A 20,858-nucleotide genomic window follows, 5' to 3' on the forward strand; every position below is an offset into this window, starting at 1 on the left:
TCGCGTATAGCTTGACAAAAAGAAGCATACATACACTAGCCCTCAAATTAATGGCAACCAGGGAGCAAATGACCCTCCACCAGCATCTGGTACTTTTGTATGGGTTCCGAGCGGAACGACAACTGGAGGTGGATTTATAGTCACAGAGCAGACCAGACTTGTGTTGTGGAATTGGGGACCAAGCACCAAGCAGAATGACTGGTATGAAGCACTTAGAATGAAGCGATTTTTTGTTGATGACTGATAAACTTACCAACGTTTTTGTTAGGTTGATTTTCGATGACGCCAAATCACCATCATATTCATCAATGACGCAAGCAACGAGTACGTGGACTCTGACTGTGTCTCAGCCACCTACGGATACGTATATGAATCATACAGTCGAGTAAGAATATTATGAAAAAAAAGCAACGATTGCTGTAAATTATCTGACGCGCTTTCTTAGCACGCAAGCTGCACTACAATCAGCAGTAGGGACGGACGTTGCGTTGAATATGGGATGGTTTGAGAACCAATCGCCAACGACGGATTATATCTTGTCTGAAGTGAGTGTGTGGTCAATGAAAGTTTGTGGAAGGCACATGGCCTTTTCTCATTTTCAAATCAAAGATTTCTGGAACCTTCACAAATACATTCACTGCCAGTATATCAAGTGATATGCAATTCTCACAGACACTTACAACGTAAGCGATTGTCACTCAGTCCGCTTGTGTTTTGTTCTATCGTCTAGTCACGGCATCAACACCAAAACGTTCATCCCATACTTCACCACATATTCTTTAGCTGGTTTGTAATCCCGATCCTCGCATTCGAAGGCTTCTCCATCACAACAACCACAACTGAAGGATTTACAGGAACTACAAACAAGGACGTGACAAACTCTACAACAATCAGTTTCAGCACGTATTTGGCTATACCGTAAGTTCAACTCTTGTTCATGTTAATGAAATTCGGTATCTGACTATTTGCCTTTGTGTTTTTTTTGCAGCGGAAATTCAGGTCTGAATCTCTCACTAATGGTAAAGCAAATCAAGGCATCGTTTCCGGTCACATATCACATCAAGCGCCGACTGCCGTTTGGGCTGAGTCAGATATTTGATTTGAAGGGGAATATCAAGACTTTGACGTGAGTTATCAAGCATGCGAGACCTCGTTTTTATCTTTGACTCCTTACGAAAACTGGTTCTCCTCTTACTTTAGAGGCGCTAACTCTCATGCTTGTTTCGGAGCTGCGGTACCTTTGACAGACAAGGCAGCTTCGATACCAAGCTGTAATAGTACTCTTGTGAGATGACGAATTTGGGACTTTTGTTTCTCCTTTTTTTGGTTGCAGTTGTTGGTCCCAACCGACGTATTTAATTGGAAGGAAAATAAAATTGCATTTGCATCAAAGAACAAAGAATCGTCGTGTGCTCGCTCGATTCTCCGAAAACAATGTTGACAAGACGACGCAAAAAGCATCAGCTCCACATTAAACATTGGTGTTGCCTCTCATCACCTGAAAAATACCCTTTGCATCATAACTTCTCCACAGGTAGAAAAAAAACGATAATGGGCGGTATTTGAATGATCCGAAGCAACGAGACAAGCAACGCCGCACTCGAACCTAGCTGAATGTAAACCGAATCTGCTGACAACAGCCAGCGAAGAGTCTTTTTGTTGTCCCTTGTCCCATGTGTCATAGCGAATGTTCTGCCTATAAAGCGGCATAGATTATTCCCTGGCCCTGAAGCATTTTTCGTTCGCAGCTGAAACATGTCCGATTAGCCAAGACATGGCCATTAAGTCTTAGCACACACAGTGTCTTGTAATTTTCATTGAAGCCAACCTGATCCCAAAGAAGAGTTCTAGTTTGGTATGGTCAACCGCAGGATTTGAGCAGAAAAAAGAGGAATAAGAGGACACGGACCATTGGGCAAATCAATCCCAAGTTACGTGATCTCCTTCATCACAGAGAATTCATTTGTACCAAAACATTGGTCCAATAGTTTCAACGTAGTGTCTTGTCCTTTTGCATCGTCCCAAAAAAAGGCGATCTAGTACCGCCTCAAGAAACACATTCCAATCTTCTCTCACCCACTCGACATTCAAACCACTAGACATTCACTCTTGCAATGAAGCTCATAGTCCAATAGTCCAAAGTGGTGTTTGGCATAACACTTCCGACAACACTTGTCGTGACGAGCACTAGCTGGGTGAAATCACTTGGAAGATTCGAGACAGCCCCATTGGTAAACACAACAAGAAATCCATCCTCTGGTTGCAACGGGAACGTGTTTCCAGCTTGCTGCTCATATCGTCCTTGGCGAAAAAGAGCAACCACATTCGTTCGATGATCACATCAAGTCACCATGTGTGGCAAGACGCTTTTCCTCCCAGTTGAATCGTTCAACTTTGATAAAATCCCCACAGAACAAGTTGAATGTTGTTTACTTGTCTCTGGTCTGGATATGTTTCCCAACCTCACGAAACAAGGTATGAGGGTAAAGGCCGAAAAAGGACAATAAATTTGGATCTATGTTCTTACCTGGACAGCAAGTCACATCAACACACCACTATCAGACAGTCCTCACCAAAACAACAACAGCACATGCAAACCCCAAGTTTTCGAGGGCGAAACTACAAGCATGTATATTGTACAGAAAATAATCTTATGAGCAGTTGTTGAACTTTTGTACATTTCGAATCACCCTTAAAATAGACGTAAAATACTAAACGTTTTGCTGTTGCTGTTGCTATTGCTCCCTTCATATTGTGCTGTTGTTGTTTGGCTATCTCAGACGTCCTAGTCATCCAGTTGGTTTATTCACAAGCCAACTTAGCATCAAAGCTTGTTATAGCAATACCAAATGCTTGAATTGCTGATAACGGGTACTGGAAGTCCATTGTAAATTCATTTTCACTGATTCGGCCAAATTGAAGAATCACATAATCCACTATGGACAGACAGAATGATGAGAGAAACCGTTAGTGAATCATTCATGCTCGAAGGCATTCTCAACACATAACAAAAAAAGGAAGGCATTATGGAAACACAACTTACAGTCATTATCATGAACAATCTGAAAGTTCTTGACGGAGGCCAATGTGACACGACCATTAAAGTTCAAGACATAGGATTGTGTTTCTTCATTCCATTGTGGTGACTTGTTGTGTAGTACCAACATTTCACGTTCGTTTTTGCTCTTGTATTGCTCCAACAGTGTATCTTTGGACTAATTGGTGAATGGTAATCGTAATGGTGTTAGTTGATGTTGACGCATCAGTTAAGAAAAGAAAAGCAAAAAAAAGGGATGTCTCCTTTAGAATCTCAAGGTTTACCTGAGTTGGTCGCAATGGTATACGGTTTCCATTTCGAGTCATTCCAGGTAAGAGGACAGTCATCTTACGTGGACCTTTGAAACCAAGTATGTTTGGGTCCTAAATAAGTGGAGTGTGTGAGCATGTAGGCTAGCCCTCAATCGACAGGAAACGCAAAACGTCTTAATAAACAAGCAAAAATGGCATCACTCACATAAATGACGGAACCCAACTCTTCCCTCAACATCTTTTGCCTCTGAATAGGCCCCACCGCATTACCAGCCAAACCATTCGGCATCGGATTCCTTCCATTATCATATATCGCGAAAGCGGTACCCAAGAAATTGGATCTAACCTTCCCAATAACATCCCGCTTGTAATCCTTGGCATCCTTTTCCTTCTTGTTACCAACAGGCAATCTCGTGCTAGTTATAATATAATTCGATGTTCGAGACTTCTTGCGTTTGCGAGCAGCCATCAGGAATGTCTTTGATGTGTCTGCTGGGTCTTCGATGAATACTTCATAGGAAGGGTATAGTTTCTCGACTCCTTCCTTGTGGCGAATGATTTTACACAACAGTTTTTGGCCTTGTGGGAGTGGTTTTGTGAGAATGTCGATTATGGCTGTGGTTGAGAGGGATGGATGCGTGCGGAGAAAGTGTGTTAGTGGATGGACTACGTCGATTAGGTTTGGTGGTAGTGTTGGGCGATGGTTGTAGTTGTGATGATGTGTAGGCGGTGGAGGAGTATTGTTGTGGTTGATGTTGTTTCCATTTATGGCTACGCCCATATCTACTATGTCGTCCATGTTATCAGCAGCAGCATGGTGCATTCCATCTACAGGAGTTGGAGCGGGGGTTCGTGGTTCCATCTGCCTTGTACGCAGGAGACTGTGTGGATATGGACTGGAATTACGGTCGTTGAGCCAGTCATTGTTGTAAGTTGATGCGGCGTCATGGTATGGTCCGGTACCAGGAGTGAGCAAGTATTCCTCATCAGACGAGTCGAGTGAATCACCACCATCGGAACCTATTCCCGATAGCTTGTGGTTGAGCGTATGCATTGAGTGATCATTCAGCGTAGTACTGGAGCTGCCTATATGGGATAAGATATGTGGAGTTAGTCTTAACCTAGACTCGTTGTGTTTGGTAGTTTAGCTAAGTCCCTTTCAAATTCTCAAACAAGATGTCGAGCTCTTTCAATGGATTGGCCTCGAGTAGAGAGACAAGGAGACGGTAGATGGGAGTGTTGTTATGATTACATACCTGGATCGTCGCCAAAGTCCCAGAAGGTATCATCTTGTGTTGGACTTTGCCACATTTGGATAGCGTTTCTTCTCGTCAACGGCTTGCTAATATGACTACTGCCCTCCATGCCAAGCAAGTGTCCAGCACTGCGTTTTAGCCTCTAAATTATACGTGGATCTTGCTCTCTCCACTTGCGTTTTTACTCTGTCTCATCAGATCTCAACAGACAGCTTTCCGCTTCTCCTCTCCTGCTCAGAATCAAGGAGCACGATGATTGGTCAATTTTAAAACAACCTGTGATTCAACGCCACCATCCTCCCGAATTATCAGCAGGGCTAGGGCTAAACGCGTACAGGATCTCCTCTTTGTCTCGCAATCTTATTTCTCTCCACACCACACACACTCCAACACACCCACACTAATCCCAACCAAAAAACCCAAATCTTAATATATAAACCATGGTCGAACTCGCCGCCGACATTGCTGCTGCTTACGATGATGTCCGTGATGACAAGACTGCAACCAACTGGTGAGTTTACTCTTACTGAATATGTTTTGCGACAATTGCTGGGTGGTGGGGTCGAGCAAGAGGCTTCAACCTATATTGCCTTACGCTGCTCAACTGCTATTAATTTCCACACTATGGAATACAATACTTTGGCTTTATTCATCACGCCTACCGCGTTTCTTGAACGCCAACAGCACCACGCAATCAAAACAACCACAATCTTCACAAACGACACACACGAGCCCTGATGCTAACCAAAACAACTCTTGACCTAGGATCTGCGTCCAATACAAGGACGACAAGTCCGATTCTCTCATCCTTGCCGGCCAAGGTAACGTATTGAGAACAAAGATGCGAGGATTAGGGTTCGGAGTGCCAATGATTTGCACACACACAGCACAAGACACAACCACACATACTACACGCACTTGGTGCTCACTGCATGTATTGAATTGATATATAGGTACTGGTGGTCTAGAAGAATTCACTGCCCAACTAAAAGAAGACCAAGCTGCCTTTGGTTACCTGAGGATTGTCGTTGGTAACGACCCATTGGTACGTGTTGTATCATCGCATTGAATCTCGTATGGACTGCTCGTGGTGTCTCTTCTTTGCTGTGTTAGCATGGCCACTTCACACAAATTGTTTATGTTATTCCTTCAGCACCATCACGCCCAACTATTCCACTAACACCACAACCATCACAATAGTCGCAACGTGCCAAATTCCTATTGGTCTCATGGTGCGGTCCCAAAGTCAAGGTCATGAGAAAGGCCAAACTCTCAGTCCACATCGCTGATGTAAAGACTGTCTTCAAGTCATTCGCTGTTGAAATCTCGGCTTCTGGTCTTGAAGTATGTTTTCTCTTGTTGTTTGTTGGTTGAGACATCGTATTTGGACAACGCATGTTGGAGTGATGGCCACGTGCTAACTCAATTATTTCCATACAATAGGACTTGCGCGAAAAAGATGTCCAGTTGCTCCTAAAGAAGGCAATGGTAAATCACGCAAGAAGTTGATGTTTTCACAATGAAGTACTAAGTGCTTGGTTAATTTAGGGTGCCAACTACGATCGCCAGAGCTCTGCATATTAGAAACGCCCCCAAAGAGTAGTAGATTCAAGCACAATATATCCGTTTTTAAGTTGTTTTAAATCGTCCTTGTTGGATAAGTCGTGTAAATTGTGTATTTTCCCAAATGGGCCTTTCAAACTTCCAAGACTGCAAACGAAACACAACGGAAGATGCTAAGGAACTATACAAGCCTGCCTATTCAGCAGATTAGTCCTTTGAACCCTGTATAAAGCTCGTGTTTGACGCGTCACGGTGGCCAGCAGATGTGTGATTTTTCAACACCGTTCGACGATACAAGAGAATAGACAGTCACGACAGTAGGCCCAATATTATTGATAGCCTTCATAAGGGGCAAGCGCAAAAACGTTTAAATGCCCGTGGCCGAGTCTCATACTCCCATTATTTCTCCCAAACCCAACACGCAGGAAAACTAACAGATGGCAGACGCCCGCAAACTCCTCGCCCTCGCCAAAGCATCCCGCAAAACATCCACAGACGCACCTCAAAACCCACTCATCCACACCGACTCGAAAGGAAACCTATCCTGCCTCATCTGCAAAACCGCACTCAAAACACATGCCCTCTGGAATACACATGCTGCATCGCCACAGCATAAATCAGCGGTACTGAATGTTAGAAGACAGGTGCTGGCTGCTCCTTCCACGGTGTCTAGTGGTGGTGGTGTGAAGAGGACATCAAATCACGATGATGATGTTGTAGAGACTACTAGTAGCAAGAAGAAGCAAAAGAAGGGAGATGGTGGAGATGTGGATGTGTTGCCTGCTGGGTTTTTCGATTCGAAAAAGGTCGCTGCTGGTAGTGCTAATATGGGGGATGATAAAACAGCTGCTCAACAACAACTACCGAAACAATCATCTACAATAGCACAGCCGAAAGATGATATAGATCTAGAAGTATTGAACTTTAAAGCTGAGCTAGAACAGCAGCAGCAGGCGTCTGATCAGCAACCAACGAATGCAACGGAAGGAGCTGCTGGCGAAGACGAAGAAGATATAATACAACCAACAAACGAAGAAGAAGAAACGAACGACTGGCTGACTAGACTTAAAGCACTTCAAGAAAAGAAGAAGCTTGTAAGTGCGTCACGACCAGCTAAACCAACTGTCGCTGCTGCTGTAGATCAAAAGCCAGAAGAATTAGACGCTGGGGATGAAGACGATGATGATGAGGATGAGTTCGCATGGCGTCGTAGATAAAATGTCTATATTTGTTTCAATAATCAAGCATTGTACACACAACCCCATAATTTAGTATATATAAACAGTCTCTCGGATATCACCATCGTCTTGTGCTATTGCTTTTGTTCCTGGTTTGGTAGTGGATGCTCATAACGTTCGCTCCCCCTTTGAGCAGGCAATGACACAAAGGGTGTGATGCTTGATCGTGTGTTACTAGCAATCTAGAGACACTGGGGCATGAAAAATATACCACCACCATTGTCATTAGTGATTCCAGTGGAAGTCAACGAATCGGATTCCGCCAACATTTTAGCTTCACCACCAGCTCGGAATACTCATTGTAATTGATTGATTGATAGTAGATTGTTGGTCGGTGCTGCTATTGTTGTGAGTGTTTGAGCCATCAAGGTAAGTAAGAACGCCCGATTGAGGTTGAATTGGAAAACGTCTTTGGCCCGCATTATCTGGTTGTTTTTTGTTCATTCCAGGACCTGCAGCTATTTGGCATAGCAGACAAGACACGACGAGTCTAAAGGCTCGAGTTTCCGCATTAAACTCTTCACTGCCCCGGGAGAGTATCCGAAGATATCAGCCAAGAAAACAAACCAGAAAAAGTCATGACTTCCTATAGAATTGCCTGAAGATTGACTCTCGCCACTCCCAAAGTCACTACAGCATCTGTATACGCTCCAGGTTCGGAATCCAACTATTCACGTCGTATTTCTTCCATTGTCGGGCGATATCGATTTGTGTGGACTCCAAGAAGCTAAGGAAGCAATGTCGATGAACATTATCCAGTTTAACCATTTTTTTTCACCAACCAGTATTGAAGATCATTCTCGTCCATTCCAATATCAGGAGCAGGAGACAGATTTAACAATCAGCCCTTGCTTCTGCATTACTTGCTGCCATAGATCTAATCGACGCGAAAAAAATATGAATGTCTGGTTGCTGATTAACCAGCAACGGTCTCACACGCTTACCTAACTGCTTTATGAGCCCATTCAATTCCTTCATGGTTTGCTACAGTGACTGGTGCAACTGCTTCTAGAACTACAACAGCTTCAAAGGTACAACCACAACAATTCCAGTCATGTCTCATAGACTATTTGAGATTCTTTGCACTCTTCTACTCGTGGTGTATACAAACAGCCATCCCTTCAGTTGGATTATGGAAACATTGTGGTAGGGATTGCTGAGTGGCTGTCGAGAAATGTGTTGAGAGGCCTTGGGAGTGTTTCTCACCAATTGGGCACTGGTCGTCTTATGATTTTAGACTTGTAAACAGATGCAGGTCTTAGCAGAGTGCTCTGCAAACGAGAGTAATTTCAAACTGCGGCGAAATGGTAAAGTGTTTGATGTCATCGAAAAACAATTCCAACGACCATCAGAGAGCAGAGAGGAGCCATCCTGAAGCTGGTTGTCTTAATGTCTTGATACAGAAGCGGATGCTGTATCTAGGACACAGTAGAAACTTAGTTAGCATGCCGTTTTTCACAAAACATGAGATAACAAACAGAAAATGGAGATTCCTTCCAGCTTTGATAACAGGAAGCTGTTGAAGCAGATAAGAGAGCAGACCATAGCAGAAGATGCCTCCAGAGTCATTGAAGCCTCCGACTTGGGTTTTTCTGTTGGATGGAGTTGGTAACGACAACGAGTAGGTGCCGTGATGTTGGGAGAAGACGCTTTTGCAACGAACAGAGCTTGGGAGGCTTTTTGGGACTCGTAGCATGAAGACGAATTTATGTGGATATTGGGTAACCACTGCTTCAGGCCACAGTGTAGCTTTGCATCTGACTTTGCTCTCGACGCAATTCAACAGAGACCAAACAGCTCGAAAGACGAGGACTTCAAACACCAATATGCTGCTTTAATATTTATTATGATTCAGTCACTAGTGAGGCAGTATTCATTCAATCGTTCATATTAACGAATTCATTTCAAAAACACTAACTAACTGAAATAACTGTTGAAGTTGTATCAGAGAAAATACTATGGCAACGGATGACTCCAGAGTCGCTGAAGCCCTCGAGTTGGTTTCTGTTGTGAGAGTTTGTTGTGATCGATGTTAGGAGGAGAACAGGCCACCTTTGTCCATTACAGAACCTTAGGAGACAGGCTTGTCAGTACTTCAAGACTAGTTACAGCCGTTGCTGCTGTAAGTCAAACCCAGCGGAATTGAAAGATGAAGAAAATGAAGATGAAGTTACATTTGCATGGGTCGTAGATAACATCTATATTATTTCAATAGCCAACCTTTGTACACAAACCCACAACAGACCATAATTTAGTATGTACACAACACAATCCTCTCACTCTGATATCACCACCTTCTTGTGTTGTTCCATCTTCTTGTGTTGTTGATTCTGTTGCTGCTGTTGTAGCGGATGTTCACTCATCTTTTGAGAAGGCAATGATACAACTCGTTTGAGTACTGATTTGATACTTGATGGTGTGGTACTGGCAATGGTAGAGACACTGGGGCTGAAATATATACCACCACCATTGCCACTAGTGATTCCAGTGGGAGTCAAGGAATCGGATTCGGCCAATATTTCAGATTCGCCACTAGCCCGGAATGCTCGTTGTGGTCGATTGAAGGGTGTTGCTTGGTGTTGCTGTTGCTGTGTGAGCCATCTGTGATATAAGCGAGGTTGATTTAGAAGACATGAATGTCGATACTTGATAGGTCCTTTTTTTGTTCGACCGCATACCCTGGAGTTGGTGGCATAGTAGACAGGACACGGCGAGTCTCAAAGGCCCGAATTTCCTCCTCAAACTCTTCTCTGTCTCTCTGCAAAAAGGCAAATATCAGCAAAAACATATAGCAATAATTCTCGTGATATAGAAGTACCTGAAGATTCACTCTCTCGACTCCCAGCTTCACTGCAGCATCTGTAAACCGTCTACGCTCAGACTCCAACTGTTCACGTTGTCGACGTATCTCTTCCATTTGTTTATTGACATCGTCTTGTGTAGACTCCAAGAAGCTAAGAATTCATGTCAGAGTCAATAGGAATACTTGCGCGTTCCAATTTTTGCTGCACAGCGACCCACCGATATTCTGGATCATTATCATCCATGCCATTTTCAGGGGCAAGAGACAGATTCAACAATCTGTTTTGCTCGTCTATTATTTGCTGACACACACCTACACGACAACAAAAAAAGGATCAATTCTACCTTAACAATGATGTACAGCACCAGACGCCAAACTGACCCAACTGCTTCTTGAGCACATCCAATTCTTCATGATTCACGACAACCACTGGAGCAACTGCTTCTGGAACTACAGCACCAGAAGCTTCCGCAGCACGACCAGACAATTCCAAATACTTGTCATAAACTATTTGAAATTCTTGTCGTAGACTCTCCATAGCATCTAGTATCAACTGAGCTAGTGCTTGTCGTGCTATGTTGAGCGGAAGTCGGAATTGTGCTGATCGATCCTATTAAGAAAGCGGAAAGATGAAGGTTAATACAGGACAATAATCTACTTGCTTAGTTCGGAGGTTTTCCTCCATTCCCACCCAAGCGAAACAGACTGCTCAATCATTTGGCTATACCTTGAGCTCAGAAACAGTATCATCACCATGCATTCTAGCACATTCAGCATGCCGTTCCCTCAACATGCAATAAATACGATGCAAAGTCTCTCTCAAATCCTCATTCTCTACCAACACCTCCTTTTCACGGTCTTCATATGTCTTGATGACCAACCCATAGATTTCGTCCTCCTTCTTAACTCGTGGTGTTATCGTTGGCCGTAATGGGTTGATTATTCGTATCTTTTGTTGTTCCAGTTGTTGTCCTTGCTTTCCAGGTGGTCCAGATGGTTTGGAATCGGGACGAGCAAGATGTCGTTCCTTCCATTTTTCTTGATCACGTTCCTTTTTACGGACTTCGTGTAGGAATTGTGCTTTTGCTTGTTGGAGAGTAAATTTGGTGACTCGTAGTTCTTCTTTGGTTGATGACAACGTCGTGTTCACGTCTTTTAATGACTTTTCTGTAGCTCTGTTATGGGAGTGATGTGTGGTAGGACAGGCTTATGGGACAAGTGGTAGTGTATGATATACGTACTCGATCTTCATTGATAGGAAATCATTGTCTCGTTCAGCAGCTTCCACTTTAGCTTTCGTCTTGGCCTATAATAAACCACATATCAGGTTTTTTGGTTGGGCGCAGCAGTCCCGAACCAAGAAACCACACATGCACGTACCAAAGCAGCATTAACCATTTCATACTCATTCGTTGTCCGTCGTAACCGGTCAGTCAATTCTTCTCGCACATCTGCATCTTTCTGTCAACAAAATCTCAAGAGTGTGAAATGTTTGATCGCGAGTAGTTCTTCAAGTGGCTGATATACCTGACGTTGTTGCAAGAGTAAGAATAAAGTATTGACGATGAATGGAGGCACCTGTTCACGCTCTTCCTTTTCTAGTTCTGCGCTTAGGAAGCCCGCTGCGACCAATTCTCGAGTAATGTAATCGACGACGGTCCTGTTTACAAGCGATTTAATTAGATATAGATGTGAAGAAACGACACTGCTTCAGACTCACTTGTCACTAGTGGACTCTGCTTCTGCTGACAGCATCTTCAGCTCCTTTGACTTTGTTGGTGAGCGAAGTGGTGATGAACGAATGGTGAATGGTGAGCGTGTTTTCTGGGAAAACACGAAGAAGCTGTAGAGGAAACAAGCAATCAGAAACAAGTGTATCGTGATTGTGAATTGACAATCATAATCGTGTGAACGAAAAACTTATAGAATACACATGGCAAGTGAAGACGCTACAGAACACAAATGATGGCTTTTGCAATTCATGTCTATGAATATGGTTGAATCCGAAATTGTCTTTTTATTCTTGTTATTTGTTTATAGGATAGTTGCTATTACAGGGTGCCATACAAGTAACTAGAGGCATTACTGGAGGAGGAGTTGAAAGTGTTCTTATTGAAATGATGTGTCCTAAAGACGACGGCTTTGCGATTTAGAAGAGCTAATGCTGGACTGACGCTTGGATATTGCCACAAGAACTAACCAGGGTACATGCAAACGATGATGTATTATATGTACTTTACAAAAGGCGAACACCTTCAGCCAACAAGTCAAATATCCATTGACGTGCACGGAGCCTTTACCCTCGCCCACTTGATACGGGCGAATGAGTCCTCACCACCATTCCACTCCTTCAAGACTTTAACGTTGTCGGCATCCCGAAGATCCGGTATTTCTGTAAATGAGTTTGCTTTAGCGCGGTAAATTGGTGTCGTAGTCAAATAGCTGGTGGAGCATTACCCAAAATGCCTTGCAAATATTCCTTTTCCTCTTGTTCTTTTAACGAATAAAGTATAGGCAGATTTTTTGATCGTGGCCTGTTTGGTCTTGTTTCAGCTTCTAGACGTGCTATTTCTTTATCATTCCTTTGCATATACCTGAGAGTAGAGCGAGAGATGGTGAGCAATAGATCATTCAAGCTTCCGCAGCCTAAACGTACATCGTAACGGCATCATGGACTTGATCAGCAGAAGCGACTGAATCATCATCGGATATAGCAAACTTGAAGAAGGCGGCCTTGTCCACTAAGCTCGGAAAACATGTGTGAGGTTTGTGATGTTGGAAGAAAAGGGTTGATCACGACCAATACTGTAACGATCACAAGCAAAATATCAAAAGACTTGACACCTGCAGTTAAGAAAACAAGTGGCAAAGTGCCTGCTGTGTTGTAACTTACATATCTTTTGTCGACTAGCCCATCTTACTTCCTTCCCAGTTTTGAGCTTGTCTTCTCGTAGATGAGACCTTTCTAACTGTCTAGCCTTTCTCGAATAAGGGTGTGCACTCCCTTTGACGTCTTTTACGGACAGCTTCTTGGGCATCTTAATCTGAAACTTTTTTTCTGAAGGAGGCGATGAGCGATGCTGACAACGGAGATCTAAGTGATGCGTAAGTTCAGACGTGATTTCAGCTTCAATTCTTGACACATCACGTTTATTTGGCTCAAATTTCACTTCAAACTACTCTCTAGAGTTCAAAAATGGGCAACATTGCAGCAAGATTTGGTTGAAGCGTTGAGGTCGTTGGAGCACGATGGTAACGCGCTCTTGTGAAGAAATCATGATGAATCACACACTTTCGAATCTGATCTGACGCTGGTTATGTATCGTTTATAGCGTCAAGGCGAGGCTTCGGTATTCTTCGAGACTCGCTCACCGAATGTAGGCTTCACTTTGCCTGAGGTGGTAGAACAGATCTCTCAAACTGTCGTACTTTTATAGTTGAATCAGTCATGCAACAGCTTCATAGTATTCGACGGCAAGGAGCTGCTCAAATGGAGGATAGCGTCATGGTATGAAGGTTCTTTTTTTAGCTTCATCCCTTCAAGCAATTTACTGACTGAATTCTCGATAGGTGCCTCCATCTGAAGATACTCTAGATCTCATGAAGAGATTCATTGAAATGTATGAAGAAGAGCTATGCGTCAAGGTAAACCACAACGCGTACAGAAACCAAACCGGATTTGAACATTCTAAAAGACAATTCGGTTATAGAAAGCAATCATTGGAGATGTGCTTGAACTGGCATCTACTATGACACATGCACAATGGTGTATCGCTATATCCGTCTTGGAAAGCGAACCATTTCTGGACGACGCATTGGAACTCAAAGTTTTGAACCAGTGGGTCCATAGTGAGACAGAAACTGTCAAGCAGTAATCCATGTTATGCATCGCTAGTACTGGAATGAGTCATGACCAGATGTTGGCTGAGTGCATGTCTTGGCCTCTTTGGAGATTATTGCAAGGTCAAATGTCGCACTTTCGATGGATAGATTCGGATGGCATCCTTTGTAACATCTCGATCTGGACTTACATATATTCTCATTTCCACGTACAAATGGCTCACGGAAGAAGAGTTTGTTGCTTATGTGAGACTATCAAATGTCGACCATCTTCGCGACGAACCAACCCTGGGGAAGTCGCTATAAGACATAGAAGAAAGTATCGCTTACCATCTGGTCTGCTACTTTTATTAGAGTAGTCTGCATTCAGGTATGTATAGACATGTTCATGGTAGTGCTTAGGGACATCGACGGAAACCCATCCATGTGGTTATTGGGGATGTAGACAGCTATAATGTACTCCACTCACTCGCCATTGCATCAATCATCAACTATCTACATCAGATATAACATTCCCATCTCTCTTTGCTCTACTCTTGTTGCGCTTGTAATGTCACGAGTCTGTATTGGTCAAGATAGTAGTCTGCTTGAATCCAACAGAGATCAGGCGCAGTCCCGTCATCTGCATCACCTGATTTCTGCCCTCTTGCTCACTCTGGATGATGGACTACGTCTTGTTCTGAACAAGAAGCCACCGTCACTGTCAGTGAGAGGGATTGCTGGCCATACATCAGCACGTCACCAAGCTCCACGAAAGTTTATATTACACCTGCTGGCTGTGATATCAAACTACCATTGCCAACATCTATTGAAGATGCGGAGAATGCCATCAAGTTGGCCATGGAACAACTCTCTGGAGAACATAAAGTGTCCGACAAGATCTTGAATATTGATATCTGGCGTCCTAATTATCCTCGTTTGAAAGTAGTAGATCTACCAGGATATGTCCAAGCTGCTGTAGAGGGCCAATCGAAATCCATTGTGGAAGAAATCGCTGCTATTGTCGACGATCACGTATTGGGCCCACGTACAATCATTCTAGCAGTATTTTCTGCCAGCCATGATGTCGCTACCAATGTAGTCGTGCAAAAGGTTCAAGACTTGGGAAATGGTGGTGCACGAGCGTCGGGTGTCTTTACTAAGTGTGACTTGATCGACAAGGGCGCAGAATCTCGTGTCGTTGATATCAGCGAAGGTTAAGGTCACAGTATTTGCGAACACATTGAGACTTTCATTAGGACCAGTACGGACCATGCGAATTTCATCCATGGAAGGAAATTACTGAAAAGCATGTTGAAGCCATCACAAATGCTATGAGGAAGACTCTAGCTTACTTGGAACGTCAACGTGTACATCCATTACTCTCTCGCTTGTTTCAGAATTTTATTGAAGCACACATCTCTGAGGTCGAGACGGCAATCATGAAGGAAGTTGGCAAGTCCACGACGATGAACATCTTGCAATGGCATACAAATCACTATTTTACGGAACAACTTGAAGACAATCGAAATGAAGCTAGAATAGGATCGCTCAAGCCATACATGTCCTTCAACGGCCACAGCTACGCAATATACGAATCAACATGTCGTCGGCAAATTACTTGTTCAAACAAAGAGTTTGAAGTCAAGGATATGATTACCATGGTGAAAGCCTACTGTGAAACAGCAGCCAAATGACATACTGGTGCCATCTGTCTCTAAGTCGTTGAAAGTAAGATGTTCCGTCTTGGTATCAGCAAGCTCTACAATCAACTGTTGCACTCGACCCATCCGATGTCCACGAAAATGCCTCGACTGTTGCACTTCGTGAACGTCTTGATGATGTTATTACAACGTTGAGGGCTCTCTGGTCAGTGTCCATAATCCACGACGCAAGGTTGTTTGTGCCACTAACGACACTGTGTTTTGGAGATCCCGTCGTTTTGGTATCAACGTATAGTGAAAGAAGCTTTGTATCCTAGCTCAAGTATTTGTATGTGCTAAAAGCCAGTAGTATTCGCTAAATTGAATTGAATCCCTTCTTTTGTCGCAAAGTCATGAGTCTAGTTCGAACAGGTCTGGAGTGGTCCTGGCGCATTTGTTGATAGCATCCGACTCATTTCACCAGCTGAATCATTCGCCCCGAAATCCGAATGCGATGTAGAACAGGCAAGACAAAACCTTTCGTGAAGGGGATGAATCCATATGAAGTATACGAGAAAAATAGACTTTGCCCAGAGGCCCTGTCCAATAGAGGAAAAATGTAAGAAAAAAAGGAGCTGAACCACAACTGCAATGACATTGAGACAAGTTATATAGAATCAAAGCTTACGCTGTAAGCGTCTAAGCTCTTGAAGGTGAGCATAGATCGGTTTTGAACGGTGCTTTGGTATAAAGCTTCATCAGCTTACCATGTCGAAGCACGGGTCATTCATTCAGCTGGAACACGAATGACAGCAGTGAGACTTTGGAGATTGGGACTTGGACAGGTCACATACTTGGCCTTGGCGAGTCCATTATGCCGATGAGATCCTAGAGCCAACAAAAAAAAATACTTCACATCTCGCCGAATGGCCTATACATAGCAACCACATTCAATGCTGAAGACACCATTTGCACCCTAGTAGTGCTCTCGTCTCCAATCAAGGGCCACCAAAAAGAGTGACATGATCACAATCTGGTCCTTCATGCGCAGATGAGTGAAGAGACAAGGACAAGACACCAGCTTTTAGCTAGGCAGCAAAAGCTGTGTAGCTGTGAAGATACTATGGGCATAATAAAGCTTGCAATGAGTCCATATGCTGCGGCTTGAACTTTATTGAGCGTTGTTCAAAAAACTCCACCCTGCGTTTCAGTGGCAAATTGAGTACCGAGGATGACCATTTCTCATCGCTCACAGTTGATGGCAACGGGTGCAATGCACTGGCAGGAGTTCACATACAGATTGAAAAATGTTGAAATGATCAACACTTCCATTAGCAAAACAATTTCATGGGACCAGAAGATTCATCCGTTTCGCGTCGACGGAAGCAATTCGCTGCTCAAATCACCAGGAGTCACGCCCAGATTCCTTAGCGTCTACCAAGTTCCTATGTGGAAAGTCACATAGACACCACAGCATAGTGTTGGGCTACAGACCAGGAGATCTAATTCGAGGAGAAAAATTGGTCAGGGTCAACATTCACATTCATTTAATCCTTTATCGTCGAATCAACAAAGGAAACTCAGGAAGGCTGTGAAGAGGATGAACATTTATTGAGCACATGAGATAAAAGAAGTACACAGCTCTACGATAGAGATAGAGACAGCAATCAGAGGTTTTACAATTGAACACCAGCAGCAATGACTTCGGCAGAGGCCTTGTCCTATTGGAGGGAGAACAATCAGTAACAAAACAGATTCGGAATTCAAAGTAGCACAACGTCGAAGCAAGTTCTACAACAACCAGGCATACCTTATAGGCATCAAAGTTCTTGGAGAAGAGCATAGCAAGTTTTCGGACAGTGGTTTGGTATGAAGCTTCGTCACCCAACCATGTTCGTGCAGGGTTCAGGACATCAGCAGGGACACCAGTGATAGCAGTGGGGATTTGGAGGTTGAATATAGGGTAGTTTACGTATTTTGCCTTGGCGAGTTCACCTAATGACAATACGATTTTTAAGTTGAAGTGTATTTTTTTATCTCCAATTTGCGATATTTACCAGAGTGAATGGCATCAAGGATGGCACGAGAGTATTTCAGGCTGATTCGCTTTCCGACTCCGTATGCTCCTCCGTTCCAGCCAGTGTTGACCAACCTAGTGATTGAGGAAAACGAGTGAGAAAAATAACTCAGTTGCGTTTGGAACAATGGACAAGGCAATTTACCAAGCATCAGCCTTGTGATGATCCATTTGCTTGGCCAACATAGAAGCGTAATGTGTTGGGTGCCATACAATAAATGGTGATCCAAAGCATGTGGAGAAGGTTGCTTGAGGTTCAGTGATTCCATCTTCGGTACCAGCAACCTTAGCAGTATATCCACTCAAGAAGTGGTACATAGCTTGTGCTGAAGAGAGTTTTGATACTGGTGGCAATACACCAAAGGCGTCACAAGTGAGCATGATGATGTTCTTGGGGTGACCACCGACGCAAGGTATTTTGGCGTTTGGAATGTAGTCGATTCTAACAAGAATGTTCAAGATGAAAGGTTGGAAAGCTGTAATGGCAGATCTGCCTTATTTTTATTGGCTTGAACACTTACGGGTAGCAAGCACGAGTATTTTCCGTCAATTCAGAAGATGCATAGTTGACGACACGGGTGTTTTCATCGTATACGACGTTCTCGAGCACACTTCCAAAGCGGATGGCACCCTTTGAGCAGCAAAAGAGATCCTTTAGTCGAGTCGTATAGTGGTGGTACTTGCAACAAATACTCACATAGATTTCAGGTTCCTTTTCAGCTGAAAGGTCGATAGCCTTTGCATAGCAACCACCTTCAATGTTGAAGACACCATTTTCACTCCAGCAATGTTCATCGTCTCCAATCAAGGCACGACGAGGATCAGCAGATAAGGTGGTCTTTCCGGTACCAGATAGACCAAAGAAGAGTGACACGTCACCATCTGGTCCTTCGTTGGCAGATGAGTGAAGCGACAAGACACCAGCTTTAGGCATCAAGTAGTGCATGACTGTGAAGATACTGCGTAGATGGTAAGGTTTGAGTATAGTGCCCAAGCAAGAAGGCTTGACATTGTTTTTGCTCTGTATGATGAACTTACCCCTTCTTCATTTCGCCGGCATATTGAGTACCGAGGATGACCAATTCTCGTCGCTTAAAGTTAAGAGCAACAGAAGTGGTGGAAGTCATTCCCGAGGTGTATCGATTGGCAGGGAATTCACCTGAAGATGAAAAATGTTGAAGTTAGAAATCGTTCACAAGGAGCAGATAAAGCTGGAAAGAAATTTGCATCACACATTCTTTCAAGACACGTCATAATCACTCAATGTTAGCATTAACACTCACCAGCATTGTAAATAGTAAAATCAGGTGTGCCAAAATGCTTCAGCTCTTCCCTTGTAGGTCGAATCAACATATTGTTCATGAAGAGAGCATGGTATGCACGAGCACAGACAACACGGACTTTGATACGGTATCGTGGATCCCAGCCGGCATAACCATCAAATACATACAATCGAGAACGAGTGTTGAGATAATCGATTGCTCGTTCACGGTTGATCATGAAGGCATCGTCAGAGAGTTTCATGTTGACTGGACCCCACCAGATATCGTTGGTTGAAGTTGGTTCATCGACGATACGCTTGTCCTTAGGTGAGCGACCTTTTTTGGCTCCAGAGTCGGTGACGAGGGCTCCTGATGAGGTGATTGCGGTTCCGTGTTCATATTTGAGTGCTTCTTCGTACCTGTTTGGGGGACGAGCAGAAGAGTATGAGTAACCATGTGGTGTGGATTCGAGAAAATCCAGACGAAGAACAAGTCGGATATTGACACATACAAGACGGCAGCAGAAGCGTTGTGGATGATGGGTTTGCTCGAGTCGATGCGAGCTTCTCGGAAGAGATCCTCAGAGACTGTGTCGTGCCACTGTTAAATTTTGTGTAAGTATGTGTGAGTCAGCTCGACTGGCAATGCCACACATCATCAATAACTGGAGGAGAACAGCAACATACCTCAACACCAGCATTGATATTACCATTCATATTGGCTTGTTGACTATTTATAAAGAATACAAAAATTTGATTAGACCTTGACGAGCTTGAAAACCTTGCAATGTTTGGTCAGGTGCAAGCACCCACGAGTCAAGCTTGAAAGCTCGACATCAAGAAGAGCACATAATATGCTAGATTATACGATATAATAAAGCAAAAATTCATCAAATCATCAAAGAGATTCAACAGTTCTCCAACTCAATTGACAGGTCAAAACACAAAACATCACGCTCTTCAACATTACCTGACAGAGCTGCGACGAGCTAGTGGAGATGTTGTTTGGGTCATCTCGATTGTGCTTTTGGATCTGATTTATCTGCGAGATTGTTTTTGCAAGTTTCAAGAACTCACGAGCTATCGTCGGCGGTTGTTTCCGAAAGAGACCAAATTGAGTCACAAACAAGTCACAAAAAAAAAACTCGAATCCAAATTTATCCAGTTCACGTAAAGAACTCGTATCTCGTATCTTCAAGGAAATTATCAGATCAATTATTCAACGAGTCCAATATCCAATATACACTTTGTTACAATGTTACAATACAGGAGATCGAAAATACACAATGATCAATCATGACTTTTGGCTACATTGTTTCTTGGCAGGCGCGCCGACGGCGCCGACGAATCTCCACGATCTTATAAAACCAGAAATAAAAAAAGTTGAGACGTGTCAAGAACACGTTAAGCCGCTCCATAGAAACGAGCGAATGAGGAGCAAGGTTATTTGTTGGAGATATGATGGTTGCCAGAAAAAGTTGATACATTAGTTGTAGATGAGGTACGACCACATCTATCTCTTTGATGTGTCGATCACAACAGAGTACCAAGTCCTCACATTACGAAATCATCAAATTTACACGCAACTTACCCAAACAGTCATTGGCACTGTAAGATCCGTACACAGCACGGACACCAAAGAACGAGATCACCAATAAGTCACCATTCACCATTCACCAGTTGTAGTGGGGATCCCGTTATGTCCATCTTGTCACATCGTTTGCTGTTTGCTGCATTCGAGACACGATTTTTGACTGCACGTGCCTGAGAGAACTTCGAAGAACTAGTAGAGTTGGATTAGACCAGATTTAGATCTAAGTTAGATGCTAGCATGTGTTCGAGTCTCACATGACAAGGGAGCCCGGCATCCATCTAACTAAAATTCAATC

General features: G+C 43.5%; 4 protein-coding genes across 4 annotated transcripts; 1 reads left to right on the forward strand and 3 right to left on the reverse strand.

Annotated features, from left to right (window-relative positions):
* Nucleotides 1-2,802: 2,802 nt before the first annotated feature.
* On the reverse strand, nt 2,803-4,674 carry SmJEL517_g05775 (uncharacterized protein; the record flags this gene model as incomplete). The annotated part of the gene is made up of 5 exons (XM_031171701.1): nt 2,803-2,936; nt 3,044-3,215; nt 3,322-3,420; nt 3,515-4,395; nt 4,566-4,674. 5 exons carry the CDS (start codon nt 4,672-4,674, stop codon nt 2,803-2,805), a joined length of 1,395 nt encoding a protein of 464 aa, XP_031022326.1.
* Nucleotides 4,675-5,005: 331 nt separating this feature from the next.
* Nucleotides 5,006-6,149, forward strand: SmJEL517_g05776 (uncharacterized protein; the record flags this gene model as incomplete). The annotated part of the gene is made up of 6 exons (XM_031171702.1): nt 5,006-5,076; nt 5,331-5,386; nt 5,519-5,610; nt 5,766-5,909; nt 6,009-6,053; nt 6,114-6,149. 6 exons carry the CDS (start codon nt 5,006-5,008, stop codon nt 6,147-6,149), a joined length of 444 nt encoding a protein of 147 aa, XP_031022323.1.
* Nucleotides 6,150-9,642: 3,493 nt separating this feature from the next.
* Nucleotides 9,643-13,207, reverse strand: SmJEL517_g05777 (uncharacterized protein; the record flags this gene model as incomplete). Its single annotated transcript, XM_031171703.1, has 14 exons — nt 9,643-9,967; nt 10,045-10,124; nt 10,185-10,320; nt 10,388-10,481; nt 10,551-10,779; nt 10,897-11,344; nt 11,411-11,475; nt 11,550-11,630; nt 11,697-11,829; nt 11,890-11,993; nt 12,470-12,561; nt 12,627-12,763; nt 12,826-12,910; nt 13,063-13,207. 14 exons carry the CDS (start codon nt 13,205-13,207, stop codon nt 9,643-9,645), a joined length of 2,154 nt encoding a protein of 717 aa, XP_031022324.1.
* Nucleotides 13,208-17,307: 4,100 nt separating this feature from the next.
* Nucleotides 17,308-19,983, reverse strand: PCK1 (phosphoenolpyruvate carboxykinase (ATP); the record flags this gene model as incomplete). Its single annotated transcript, XM_031171704.1, has 11 exons — nt 17,308-17,352; nt 17,442-17,626; nt 17,689-17,783; nt 17,854-18,150; nt 18,230-18,339; nt 18,406-18,667; nt 18,747-18,867; nt 18,992-19,389; nt 19,482-19,570; nt 19,657-19,699; nt 19,940-19,983. 11 exons carry the CDS (start codon nt 19,981-19,983, stop codon nt 17,308-17,310), a joined length of 1,689 nt encoding a protein of 562 aa, XP_031022327.1.
* Between the last annotated feature and the right edge of the window lie 875 nt (nt 19,984-20,858).

The sequence above is a fragment of the Synchytrium microbalum genome (genome assembly GCF_006535985.1).
Source record: "Synchytrium microbalum strain JEL517 chromosome Unknown SmJEL517_scf0058, whole genome shotgun sequence".
NCBI lineage: Eukaryota > Fungi > Chytridiomycota > Chytridiomycetes > Synchytriales > Synchytriaceae > Synchytrium > Synchytrium microbalum.